At 33.3% G+C, this 14,488-nt stretch overlaps 1 protein-coding gene across 7 annotated transcripts in view; it reads right to left on the bottom strand.

Moving 5' to 3' along the window:
* The window catches only part of Man1a2 (mannosidase alpha class 1A member 2), a 156,611-nt gene that overhangs the window by 39,263 nt on the left and 102,860 nt on the right, over positions 1 to 14,488 (bottom strand). For all 7 annotated transcript variants that reach the window (XM_063256235.1, XM_063256229.1, XM_063256248.1 and 4 more), the window contains one exon: positions 12,666 to 12,759. In XM_063256235.1, coding sequence (XP_063112305.1) covers positions 12,666 to 12,759 — 94 coding nt within the window. The remainder of the gene's footprint in view (positions 1 to 12,665; positions 12,760 to 14,488) is intronic.

Raw genomic sequence — 14,488 nt, 5'->3', positions numbered from 1 at the left:
CTATTGCAAGATTGGCCCTTCTGTATTTCTATAGTTCATTTCATTATGTCTCAAGAAAGGTGGATGGTCACAGTTTGATCTACCATGAAGCAGCAATACTACTCTTAACTTTCTCATTAACGTTTTTCTAGGTAGTTAATAGTATATATGTTTAACTTTCATATCTTATACTCTGCTTCTATTGTTTGCCCTATTATGATAATATTCAAAATATATGGGAGCTAAAGGAACCGCAGTTTACTCAAGTATTTTTTTATGATATGAAACTTCATTAAAAAAATAGCATATCACCACTGTGCTATTCAGCATGATTTTAGTTAAGTTTTTAAAAATTTATTAGTAATATAATGGCTCTTGTAAAGACAGCCTTATAAATTCATGCAAAAATCCCACCCCATTGCTGAAACACAAAGCAATATTAAAGGACAAAATAGTCTTTGAAAGGGTACAATCATATCTAAAAACAAAGTCTGCAGTAAAAATGAAATACAAAGGAATTCCTAATGTTAAAGGCAGAAGTTTCTGTTTCTTGAAAGCTAAGTAATCAAAGACATCTTGATATATTACCTTTCCTTAAGGTAGGAAAATTATTTGAAGTACCCATTGTAGTTCTGGCTACACAATTGTTTTCCTAGTAGGAATACGTAGAAATAGTTGTGTAATCAAGTTTGGAATTCCTTTGTATTTTGGAAATGTACAAAGTGCTCAGAAAAAGTGATAGCTGTGATTCCACTACAAAGAAGACCCATGTTTTCAAATGAAGAGCCAGTAAAGGTAATAATAAATTTATCAGGTAGGCAAGAATCAATACTAGTAGTGGAAGGAAAAAGAGTATGAAGTTCAAACTCTAGAAAAACTTATGAGTTAAAATTTCAATGAGTATGACAAGAAGAACTAAAATAATAAAAGTCAACTAATTTCAACTATATAATTCAGTATATCGAGAAAAAGCAAATAATGGAGCAACCTCTTGAAAACAACTTTAGCCTAAGTATAATTTTTTTTTTTGGGGGGGGGGTACCAGTGATCGAACTCATGACCTCAAGCTTGCCAGGCAGATGTTTATGCCACTGAGCTAAATCCCTAGCCCAAGCCTAAGTATACTTAAAAAGTATCTGCTGTACTTTGGATCTTCAGTACCCCTCAAGGCTCCATGGAGTAGAGCTACCGGAAGTGATGGAATTTTGAGAAGTAGGATCTAGCAAGGGGTTTTAGGGCAATGAGGGCATGCCCTCTATTGAGACTATAAGACCCTGGTTCTCTTCCTCTCTTTCTGTTCACATAAAGCCTCAAAGTGAACCTGCATCCCGTAAGATACTGTGCCAAAGCTATGGGGACAGTTGGTCATATACTAAAAGCTCCTGATGGAAATAATAAAAAGCTAACAGTGTCTTAAAGAAAATAAGTGTGAAAGCAAAACTGATAAAAATTACAATAAAAAATAGCACTATACCTATTGGAGATGGGCAGGTGAAACAGGATCTCCCTATGTAGTTCAAGTTGGCTTTGAACTCAGGTTGGCCTTGAACTCATGGCAATCCTCTCCCTCAGCCTCCCATGTGCTGGTATTACAGGCATGTAAAATCATGACTAGTTTAATATATCTACTTTAAACTGATCAATCAGAAAAAAAAACGGATAATGAACCTGAAGAGTCTTGTTTAACATGCTAAGAAGTCTGAATTGTTTTAAAAATAATCAGAATCTGCTAAATATAACCACTTTGACAGAAGACACTCATTAGTTTATGTTTCCAAACTATAACACCTAGCATAATTTTACTTATAGTAAAGTACATTCATCAGTAATTATGAGATAAATATCTGAATTTCCACTTTCAAATATAAATAAAATTTTAAAACTATAATAATTTCCCTTTAAGGCATTTTTTTAATCAATTGGGCTATATTTTAATGATTTCAACCCAATATTTTACAATGTCTTACTTTTTCAATTTAGGGCAACAACAGATGACATAAAAAAATTCAAATGCACAATTCCATTTTTCTCTCTCAAAAATTTGAACTTACTACTGGTTCTTCATCATAATCTACTTGTTCCTTCCTCTGCCACGTTCTGGTTTCAGCCTATGTAATTAAACCTACATAATTAAACCAAATGGCTATTTACAATTTAACAGTCATTTTGCAGTTTTCAGAAAACACTCTAAGTGCAGAAATAAAATGATTAGGTCAGGCATGAAATTTGATGGAGGTTCAATAATAAAAGGTGACACTGAACTCAGGGCCTAAATTAACCTATGGAAGTAAGAAATTGAGTAGATTTGAGAGCCATGAAGAAATCAGAAACAACAGGACTGACACCTGGTCAAACTGATAGGTTTCTGACACATAGACACTGGACTATGAAGAATGCTGCTGAAAGAAGCAATCAAGAGGAAGAGAAAAAACTGAAACTGGTAACACTAAGCTTAATTATGTACATATAGAATACCTATAAAATATTCAGACACAAATACCCTGTACCTGGACAGCTGCTAGTTTAAAGGCCAAGAGAGAATGGTAATTAAATACCGATTTACATGGAAGGGGTAGTTTTTTTCTACAAAGAGATAAATACAGTCAGTTGAGAATTCATGTTTTGTGTTATGATGCACGATGATGATGATAATGATGACGACTTGTTAAAACAAAGATTTAAAAATGTAAAAACCATTCCATACTAGTGGGTCAGACAAAGAACAAGCTAGCTTATTTTAGTTTTCTGATTACTAATTTGCATCTTACCAATAGACAGGACAAAAAAAATTCATAGCATAAGGAGAGGCAAGATTAGTGAGGCCAAATGAAAAGGGCAAGTAGGAATTCCTTTAAAAAGTAGGAATATTAGCATTTAAGAAGCAGTGTGAAGAATACAAAACAAATTCCCATTCTTTAAAAGTGGATGGCCAGGTGCAGCAGTGCATGCCTGTAATCCTAACACTTAAAGCAGGCTGAGGCAGAATGATCACTATGGGCTCAAAGCAAGCCTGGGCTACATAAGCAAGTTTAAGGGCAGCCTGTGCTACACAGTGAGACTCTATTTCAAAAAAAGCAAAAAACAAATAGATAAGTTAGTGGGTCTTATAGCTTGGTTTTTCCAACTGAAGGTGGTAAAAAGTAACAGTGTACTAGTTTTCATCCTGGGTCTCAAGAAACCTTGAATGCCCTGCTTCTTTCTGTGGGGCTCTGATACAGCTATGTAAAGAAGCACAGTATATCCTGATAGATGATGAGCAATCACAAGTACAGCTGAGATCTCTCAAACAGGGCCAGGCTAAGTAATTCAATCTCTAGCCGAGTTAACAGCTAACTGCAGATATGCAATGAAGTAGAAGTATGAACAGCAGAGCCAAGCCATATTAGCAGAACCACTGCTAATTTAATCAATTGGGCCATATTCCAAAGAAGTCATAAATTGTTTTAAACCACCATGCTTTTACAGTGCTTTATTACACATCATTAGCTAAAGACAACATAGTATTTTGGGTATATGTGCTGCCAAAGTTAGCACACAAAACACTGTAGTTTTGGACTAGTCTATGAAATTACTGGGCCTCAGAAGAAAGAAGTTTTGGTTAGAGCAGTGAACAGAAAAAGCCTAGAATGAAATACATTGAGAAGTAAACAGAAAAAAAGAAAAAGAAAAAAGAAGAAAAACAGGAAAAAAGGTGAATGAATAAAAATTAATCCTTCAAAAGGATTCAGTATTTCAGGAAGAAGAGATACGGAGTATTTGCCAGAAAGGTAACAAGAGCAATGAAAAAAGGAAGTTAAAGAAAAGGACTTACTGGCTATAAGAAAATAAATAGAAAGCTTAATGTATAACATAATTAAATAGGAACAAAAAAAAGTTAGATAACAGAAAATGAGATAGAACAGTTCCCCTAACCCTAAAAAATCAAAGCCCCTATAACACCCTTTAAAGCATGCATGCTCCCATTAATCTAAAACCTCCCACTTAGCCCCACTTACAAAACCATCAAGCCAACGAACATGGGCCACAGGAGTCATTCCAGACCCAACCTCTAGCATTCCAGATTCAAACTATGCATATCGTTTTTTCTTTTCCCTAGTAAGTGGTTGTGAGGGAGACTACTGTGCTCAAAGAGTTAAATCAGAATTTCCTTTTCTATTTTAAATAGGTTGGGATTTATTGACAAGAAGGTATAAATATGGAAAAAGGTATTCTAAATGGAAGAAATGACAACTGAAATGGGGAAAAGAGTACGTTAGGAATAACTGCAACGGACAAGACTTAGTGAAGCATGGATGTGGGGTATAAAGAAAAGAATAAAATCTAGGAGGACCACTATTCCTATTAACTATCTTAAATGAAGAACCTTGTTACGGTAGCTTTCTAGTAGGTCTTTTTTGTTTTAAGCCTCTCATTTTCTTAAGTTAGCCTGTGTACTGTGATGGGTCTTATTAGAGTTTTGTTGGAATAATAATCATTAGAGTTTCCCAAGTCTCATCCAGTTTCTTGCCCATGTGTGAATATGACACTTATGGACTATGCTTTAGCTGTTCAATCTTTAACAAAGGACACATTCACCAAATGAGGAAAGGAAAATGTGAATCAAAAAAGTTAAATAACAAATCATATTAAAATACAGCAAGCCCTATTACTGTAGAGAGAATATTATATTTTGTATCAAAATCAATTATTTCCATTGGAAACAAAATATACAAACAAACTGCTCAAGCAAGAATTATGTCCATTTTGATTTACAAACCATCTGAAATTACATTAATGTAAAATAATGCTATTAAAGTCCCTTGTCTTTCCTGTACAGTGTATTTTAGCAAAGAAATTGACAATGCCTAGTTCTTAGCAAGTACTCGTATTGAAATGATCTGTATCACTGTATTGAAATAACTGGTATTTCTAAATGGTTTTGAGGAATTATTGTTTTACTGTGGTTTACAAAATAGGAAAAATGTACATAACAGGTAAAATAGAGTGCCATTCCCACTGAACAGAGGAACACAATAGAGTAGGAGATAAGCCTTAAAAAACATGTCCTTCCTCGCATAATTACTACAAGTTAAGTAATTTTTTTGCTTCTGACACATTAACTATTTTTATGGTTATGCAGCTATACCAAATCATTATTCCAAATTTTATATAATTAGGATAGAAAGTTCTGTTATTCATAAGGAAAATGTACATATTAAAACATGTATGTAATATTTGTAGTGCTGATTTACCATTTCACTGAATTTGCAGATATGTGATCTCATCTCTATCAGTTATTAGGGTGATTACAAATGCCTTTCTGAATGTAGTTCCTGATTTATAGTAACAAGTACATTCTACAATTCCAAAGAAAATTTCTCAAATTCATCCATATTTTTTATCTGTAATTCCTTGTATAATTTCTGAAACAGTAGGAAGACTCCTGACTGCAAAGACACTAATTTTAATACCTTGAGTGAGATACAGTATTTCTATGGAATCCACATACTTTCATCATATTACATGTTCACTTTCTCCCGTATTTAAACTCTAAAAGCAGAAAGAGCAGCATCAACCAACCTTTTTCAGCGTAAACAGTGCTCTTTTTGAGACTATCATTGCTAAGTATATTAATAATATACTAATTTTTTAACTAAAAAAAGGAAAGTTCTACTTTTGTCACCAGTTTAAAAATTGACATGCAATGTTGACTAACTCAGCACTTAAATAAATGAACTAGGAAGCAGAATAAATGGGAAAAATATTTATGTCAGGAGACAACAGTAAGGAACAATCATATATAATCCCACTGGTAGAAGCAAAAAAGTATTCTTGAGAACTATTGTTCACAATCAGAAAGGGGTCTCTTTAAAAAAGTACAAAATACCAGCAGAAAGACAAACAAATAATTTTCAACATAACCTGCACACAAGTAAGATTCATTAAAATAGTATATAGGTTTTTAAAAAATTGTACTTTTCATGCTGTACATCTAACAACAGATTAACAAATGAGAATACTTTAAAAACAGAATTAAAGGAACTGAAATAAAAGGGAAAAAATCAGGAAAAACAAAAACAAGAGGTTTTTAGCATTTAGGTAATGGAAAAAATTCTTTTCTGTGACTTTACAGTTAAATCTTTATGGACTTGCCATATGTGATCTGATTTATAGAATTTAAGTCTCAGTCCTACCTAGCAAATTCACTGCAGCTCTTCTAGGCAGTTTATGCAAAGAAAGACAGTGCAGAGGCCTGAGATCTAACATAACACCTGAATTTACCACAAAGGACAGCATACTTAAACCAACTTTCATACTTAAACCATGACTGTCTACATGCTAAAAGAGATGAACCACGTGACTCCAACGTACCTTGGATATTCAGAATTTGATAATGTATCATACAGCACTCTTAAATATCAGTGATTCATACGATAATCTCAGCTTCCTATCATAAGCTTTTCTTGAGGTATTATAGGGAATTCTAGAATAAGATCAAATATGATACATTTCAAATACACTATCTTATGTTTTCTCTCTTTTTTTTTGGCACCAGGGATCGAACTCACGACTGCGTGCTTGCCAGGCAGGTGCTTATACCACTAACCTAAATCCCGGGCCCTCAAATATACTATCTTATAAATATAATCTACAGGATCATGCTATTAATTTCAACTAGAAGAATTAACAGCAGAATAAGTTAAAAAATTTACCTAAAATTATTAAGCAGGAAAAGCAGGATTAGTCTTGTAACTCCAAATAGTATACTGTTCTTATTATTGTCCACAATTTTAAACTTAATAGTATTAGCTTTTAAGTAATGACTGATTTCCTATGTTTTCTCCACTGTAGTCACTAAGTGGTATAAACCAGTATTGTAGAAAAGCAGCCGAAAATTTAAACTAAAAAAATAAAAAGAATTAATGACTTGCCTTTAAATCTGGTTTGTTACTATATTTTATATCTGTTGCCAAGCACTTTTGCTTAAAGTAATTACCAGTAATTATTCTTTGGGATTGCTATGTGCATGTGAGACATTATCATTACTCTAATTATAATAGGCAAAGCTAAACTGTTAAATTTCAGTTCACTTAAATGTTTGTTTTGCAGTTTATTTATAGAAATGACAGATGTATACTGCGCAAAAATAAAAATGGAGTTTGATATACTTTTTAGAAGCTTTTGTATAAAATATACAAAAATATTAAAAAGAACAAATTGAATAGTTTAATAGGAACTGCACCCGCAGCAGCGATTGTCGGGGCAGTTCCCTACATTTTAAAGAATTCTGTCAAAACCAAAGAACAGCTCTTTCTATACCATTCTCAAAATTAGTAACTGCTATATACTACTATATACTGTAAAGAACTTTGAATTTATTTTATGAAGGAAAAACAAAGAACGTGTTACCTTTTTTGATCGGAATCTTTTACTGTGTTGAATTACATATAAAAGTCACCACTCTAATCATCTTTAAGAGTACTATTCAGTAGCTTTAATTACATTCACAATCATATACAACTATGAGCACAACTTATTTTCAAAACTTTTTTATCATCACAAATACAAGCTCTGTCGCAACCTCCCATTCCCCTTTTCCTTCCTTTTCTCATCTAAGCTTCTGTTACTCATTAATCACTTTGTATCTCTATGAATTTACTCTACATTTGTGACATAAGTGGGACTGTATTAGTTTTTTTGTAGGTGGTTTTTTTCACTTCACATTTTAGTGTTCATCTGTGTTGTAAGGTATACCAGAACTTACCTTCTTTTTATGAATGACTTCTCATTGTTTACGCCACATTTTGTTGATCTACTCATTGTTGGACATGAGTTATGTATTAGTCCATTCTAAGCTGCTATAACAAAATAGCCAAGGCAAGCTGCTTATAAGAGAAAAACGAACTTAGCTCAAAGTTTTAGATATTTAACATCAAAGTGCCAGCACCTACTATGCTCTGTTAAGGGGCCTCCTAGCAGCATAACATAGCAGAGAAATAGAAAGGGAACTGGACCCATGCAGAAAAGACCGCGCATGTGGGGTAGGTTTGTTTTCATAACAACATATGCATGAAAAGTAGCTTACTTAAGAAGACCAGCTTAATCTCTTTAGGGGGAAGGGCTATAGTGATCTACCCCCCTACCATCACCACCAAAGGTTATTTCATCTTATACCTGGGACCAAGCTCACAGTATATGAAATGTAGGGGACAAGACCTAATCAACAGAAATTTGTCTCAACTTCTTGGTTCTTGTGAAAAATGTTGCTGTGAACACTGATATACAAGTATCTGAGTTCTTGTTTTCAAATCATTCAGAAGTTTATGTAGGAATTAAACAGAGGTAATTCTGTGTAACATTTTTAGAAAAAAACAAAATTTCATAACAAAATAATAGAATAACAACAGTCAATACATTGAGTATTATTAGCTTTAAAGTAGTTAATTGGTGTACAAGACATGGGCATAAAATATTCTCCAAACGATACTAGCACAAACCTTTCATTTCACTGAACTAAATTAGTAGTATCAACTATCTTGTATTTTGTTTTTTTTCCCCTTCCTTCCTTTTTCCTTTCCCACATTCAAATTCCTTTTTCCTTTTGAACAATTTCTAACTTTTAAGGAATTACCAAACATGTTTTCAAAATAGCTGCAGTACTTCACACACCAACCAAGGAGAGGAGTTTCAATTTTTCCACACCTCAGCCAATGCTACATTTCTGTCCTGTGATAATAACCATCTTGGTAGCTGTCAAATGGTATCACACTGTGGCTACTGACTACGGGTAGTAAGCATTTTTTCATTTGTATTTCAATTCTACCCCTTCTCTAGAGAAATAATTGCTCAAGTCCTTTGTCCATTTTTAAGTTCTGTCTTCCTGTTTCTGAGTTGTACAGTTTCTTTTTGCTTGTTTATTTTTCTTCTTCTGACACAGGTCTCACTTAGCAGTTCAGCTTGCCAATGAACCAACTCCATCGCCCAGACTGGCTTCAGCTCAGTGGCAATGCTCCTGTCAGCCTGCAAGCTGCTGGGACTTCCAGGCATATACCACTACATTGACCAAGTTTTACACAGGCTAGACAGGCACCCAATACCCTGTCAGTGGATAACTTGCAAGTATTTCCCTCATTCTGTGGACTACCACCCTTGGAACAGTATCTTTTGATACACCAAAGCTTTTTATTTCAACAAATCTAATTTTATCTTTTGTTATTATTTCCTGTGTCGCTGGTGTCATAATGAGGACTCCACTGACAAATTTGAAGTCTTGAAGATTTGCCCTTATGTATTCTACTCAGAACTTTATACTCTGGACTCTAAATTTAGGATATTTTCTATTTAGATATAATTTTTTGTTAAAGGTATAAAGTAAGGGCTCATTGTCACTCATTTCCACGTTGGTTATCCAGTTTTCTAAGTATTACTATATTTGTTAAAGCTTACCTTTTTAATAATTAGAATGCTATAAATGATATACTGTCATCTTTATTCTTGTTTTTTTTTTTACAAATCCAGGCTGGCCTCAACTTATGGTGCTCCTCCTGTCTCAGCCTCCTTAGTGCTATTTATATAGATGTGCGCCACCACGCCCACTTACCACAGTAATTTAAAACTGGCAATTCTCAAATTGTGGTTTACTCATTTCAGTACCTTAGAAAGCATCCTTGTTTTAATTTTTAAATGTTTTAATCCTACTTCAAAAGTAACAAATGTTCAATTATTGAATTTGAGTAAGGAAAACAAAAAGAGAATAAAAACTAATATTAAAAGAAAGTCATTGATAACACTTCGGTCTCTAAAATTTTTTTGTTTTGTTTTGTTTTGGTTTGGTTTTATGGTCCTTTTTCTTCCTAAATTAGGTTTGCAGTATTTTTACTTATGTCAAGTATTCTATAACTTTTAGTGGTTACACAGTATACCACATCTGGAGGGACGATAATCTTTATTTAATCAAATATGTTTAAGGATTTAATGTTCAAAAAGTTTACTATCTAATGGCAGTGCATTATCCACAAAAGGCTATTCATACTTAAATTAATTAAAAGTAAATAATGCTAAAAATGTAGTTCCCAAGGCATACTAGAAACCTTTAAAGCACTCAATAACTTACATGGCCAGTGACTACTCTATGGACGACTGACACAAAAAATTTTACCCATTGTAGAAATTTCTGTTGGCCAAGAACTGCTTAGAATATTTTCAAGTTATCTATATTATAAATAACTCTTGAACTAATAAACTGCAGGAAATTAGTTCGTAGTTTAATAGGTACACAAGTGTTCACACTCTGAAGCATGAAGTACAAGGAAACGTCCATTTTCCTTGCCAATTTAAAAACCAATCATGTCCCTCTTTCAAACTTGCATGGCCCAGTTGTGAACACAGCAAAATGGGAAAGGGGTACAGAAGTATAGTTCACATAGCTGCTACAAATGTACCACTCACTGTAAATACTTTAGTGGGAGCAGAAGTCTTTACAGGAACTGATGTCACATTACACTGCCTCCAAGTACCATTGATTTTCATTAACATCACCATTACGGCCAAACACAAGTATCTGTTGATGGCCCACTTATGTTTTGTGTTTTTTTTGGGTTTTTTTTTGTCTTTTTCATTTTTATCGGTACCAGGGATCGAACTCATGACTGCCTGCTTGCAAGCCAGGCGTTTATGCCGCTGAGCTAAATCCCCAGCCCCCTTATGTTTTGTTTTTAATTAACCTTTCTTAATCCACTTTTTAAAAAATCTGGAGTAATCAATCTATTACAGTCTCACAAGAGGTTTTGTTTCTCTTCTTGTTTGCTTTTTAAAAGACAAGGTCTTGCTGTATTGTTTAAGCTATCCTTGTGGCAATCCTCCTGACTCAGCCTCCCTAAGTATTGGGATTACCAAAGTGTACCACACCTGGCTAAGAGGCCTTGGTACAAAAGAATATAAATATTTTTTCCAAGCATGTTCAAATATACGTCCTTAGTTGTAACTTGTCTTTATGAAATATATATAAAGTTATTTTTACTTTAAAAACTGATATAATTTATGTTTCTGCTCGACATGACACACTTAGAAAAGGCTTTCCTAATTTAATATGAAGCTATCATTAATTAGTGAGTGCAGCCCTTTAAGCTGTCACACAATATCTTAGGAAAGTAAATAAATATACATGAAAAAAAAAACTTTTCTGAGACAGGTTATTAATGTATATATTTCAATATGTTTAGTGTTTTTATTATTTCATGTTGTACACTTAAGTATGTATGTTATATAAAATATATAATGGCTATAGGATAGGGCAAAAACTAAATATAATGTCCTCCAGTGTTAGAATATTTCCAAACCTTAAAACAACTCTAAGGAGTTAAAAATTTATAATAGAATCTACACCAACTGGATATCAACTCACACATGAAATAAGCAAACTGCATTTTTTACATTTTAGAAATATAGCTTTCTGGATTTTTGTGCCTTTTTAGAAAATATTTCCATTTAGTCTAGACATTAACTTTTTACTTGTATTTTCTTCAAATTAAGACAAAAATGACCTACATGTTTTAAAGAATTTCAGGAAAAAAGAAAAGTACATACAATGTACTGAAAGACAGATCTATCCTATGAAGATACAACTGTATGGACCACTCTGCTGGTCTTTCATGAAATGAAAGGTAATTTCCCAAAAATGATGTAAGCAACAATTTCATGACACCTGTTTCTCACCATTCTTGGTAGTCACACTGGCATGTCCCCACCCGCACTGGCAGGTTTAGCAGTGTTTTCAATACATAAAATTTAATACTTGTTTCTTCTACTTACTATTTCACTATGACTTTCTTAGCCCAAAAATAACTCAAATAGGTTTTACTGGGGGCAAGATTGCGACTTATCTTCTAGCTTTCCCACATTTTAAACAAAAAGTACTGGTAAAGTCATAATTAATAAAATTCTCTAAGTTCCATATTTCCCAATGAACTATCATTAGTATTATTTTTTAAAAATCAATTCTCTCAAAGATAAATCTAAAGCTTTAATAATAAAAATTAGTTTTTCCCCCAAACAAAATGCCTTCTTGTCAGGAAGAGGAATCACTTCTACTGCAGTTTCACATTAATGACTGGTGTGCTCCTCTCCAACATTTATCACCTTTTATTCTAACTACTGATAAGTATGCCTGCCTATCCTACTCTGGGAGCTCTCTAATTCAGGTCAAGCCATATATATATTTCCTAAATCTGTTTTATCCAAGTTTATATGGAGCCTGGTAAATAATGGCAGTCACAATGCCTTCTTCATGAATGACTAACCATAGGTTGGCCAAGAGCAGTTACCCACTACTTTCCTAGTAATTTAACACAACAATTTGTGTTTCAGACTCTTCCTATACATATCCGTCCTACAGAGTGTTCTTATTTACTAGAAGATATGATGAATTAATAAGTATAACCTTTTAAACTGCCACAGTGTATTTCAGCAAAATAAATGAACATACATTAAAGAAAATATTCTTGAGACAGGTTATTAGTGTTTGCATTTTATGAGTAAAATACTGAAGTTACAAGAGATTAGAAACGCCAAAGGTAACAGCACTTAGTAGATCAGAGTTTGACATGAACTAATAAGGATTTTATAATTTCACAGCTTACCTTTCAGTATAACACCGTTTTCCGGTAAACAACCTTTTAATAAAGCATCAATGTACTAGAAATACTTACATTGACCCCAGCGCCCAGTTCTTGGGTTCAAATAATTTGGATAAAGACCATTTGGACGATCCATTTTCTGAAGTAGTTTCCGAATATGCATGACCTCCACAAAATAAAGTTAAGAACCAATTAACAAAAAGAAATGTCACCAAAGCTTTTAGTTTTTGTTTTGTATTTTTCCTGAGAACCTATATCCAACCCCTTTCCCTTTGGTGTATGGTGGTTATGAAAGGCTTCTATTTCTCAAATGAGTCATTATTTAAGTAAAATAATATATGGTCATTATTTAAAAATTAAACAATATAGGTCTTCAAAACCAGACAATAGGAAAATTGACAATGGCTACCATAAAGTCTCTTGTTCTCTTCAAAATAGCTGTCCATACCTTCATGTATGTTGAAATTAAACAATACAAAATAGACCAAAACTACTCTGGACAAAGAATAGAAGCATTACTGGATTTCATAGCATGACGATATGGAATCAGCAATGAATACTATAATGTCATTGTGTGTGACGGACAACTATTTAGAAGAAAACAGGAGACATATGGTAGCCACTGTTGATAAGTTGTCTTGCTTTGAAATCTGTGTCACTTACATTGTATTCTTTTGATCTGCTTTGTTCTGTTTTGTTATGTTTACTTTTACCCTCTTTAAAATAAGAAATAAAAAAAATTAATGTACACATACAAAAAGTAAAATCAAACTGTTAACTTTATATATTGTCCCCTTAAGACATATTCCTAAATTTATAAAAGATCTCCCTAAGGTTTAAAAGGGGGGAAAAAAATACAAAAGAAGAGGCTAGAGACTTTCCCAGGAATTCTTTTGGATTTATCTCTAGACTGGCTGACTTTTTAAGTGCTCTGGGATGTGAGCGTGTGGTGTTTAGGTAATATAGCAATAGGTGTCCTACTTTTTGTATGCTTTTTAAAATTTGTTTGAAAGTGTTATCTTTATATTTGGTGGGTAACTTGGCAGGCATAAGGGACTTATAAAAGCACCTTCTTTCTTATAGGACCTTACACATTCTTCACTTTTCTGGACTTAAGCCCAACACAAATCCCTTTACCATAAGGTTGCCTATCATCTTTCATTTGCCTAGATTTTGCTATCACAGAATTTTATAAGTTGGTTCAGAAATGCTATCTATATTCCCTGTGTTCTATAGTATCTGAGATCTGTATTATGTACAACACGTTAAATTTGGGTAATTGCATGAATGAGTTTTAGAAAGTTGTAAATGTTATTTAAAAAGAGAGAACTATCACTTTTTGTCATCTAAAAGTATATATAATACTAAATTCTGTTTCTCTTGTATCATTTCCTGTATCACATCTAACTAGCGTTTCTCAATTTGGTCTTCTAAGTCCTTTACTATCTGCAAACTATCGTTCTTTGTATTGTCCCTATTTGGGCCCTTATATTTTTTCCTTATGCTTTGTTTCTGACAGCACATTCTACTATCTTTGAACACTGGTCTCTCTGTTGTACAAACATGAGGGTTTATGTTGTCTCATACAGTGATGTTTGGTCAGGATTTTCTGATGGCTATTTTCAGTTTCCTTCCACCCATTTTTTTTCCAGATAAATCTTCGTATAAACTATGTACTTGTTCTTTTTTTCAATAAACTGCTCATTACTGTTTTTCTTGACCAAGCTATTCAGAAGAAAGTTTCCATATACTGTAAAAGACCGGTACAATCCAGATGTAAATGTGTTTTTTAGCTTCTGCTTTTCTCCAGTCAGATGAGACTGGTTGGACTGAGAATCTACCATTCATTCCTTTTCTTCATTCTATAGGCACAAATACAACTTGACTCTGAGATT

This window comes from Cavia porcellus, unplaced genomic scaffold (assembly GCF_034190915.1).
Source record: "Cavia porcellus strain 051 isolate PalLab524CR breed Dunkin Hartley unplaced genomic scaffold, mCavPor4.1 scaffold_1, whole genome shotgun sequence".
In the NCBI taxonomy this organism is placed as follows: domain Eukaryota; kingdom Metazoa; phylum Chordata; class Mammalia; order Rodentia; family Caviidae; genus Cavia; species Cavia porcellus.
Note: the sequence above shows the minus strand (reverse complement) of the source record. Positions and strands in the feature narration are given on the sequence as shown.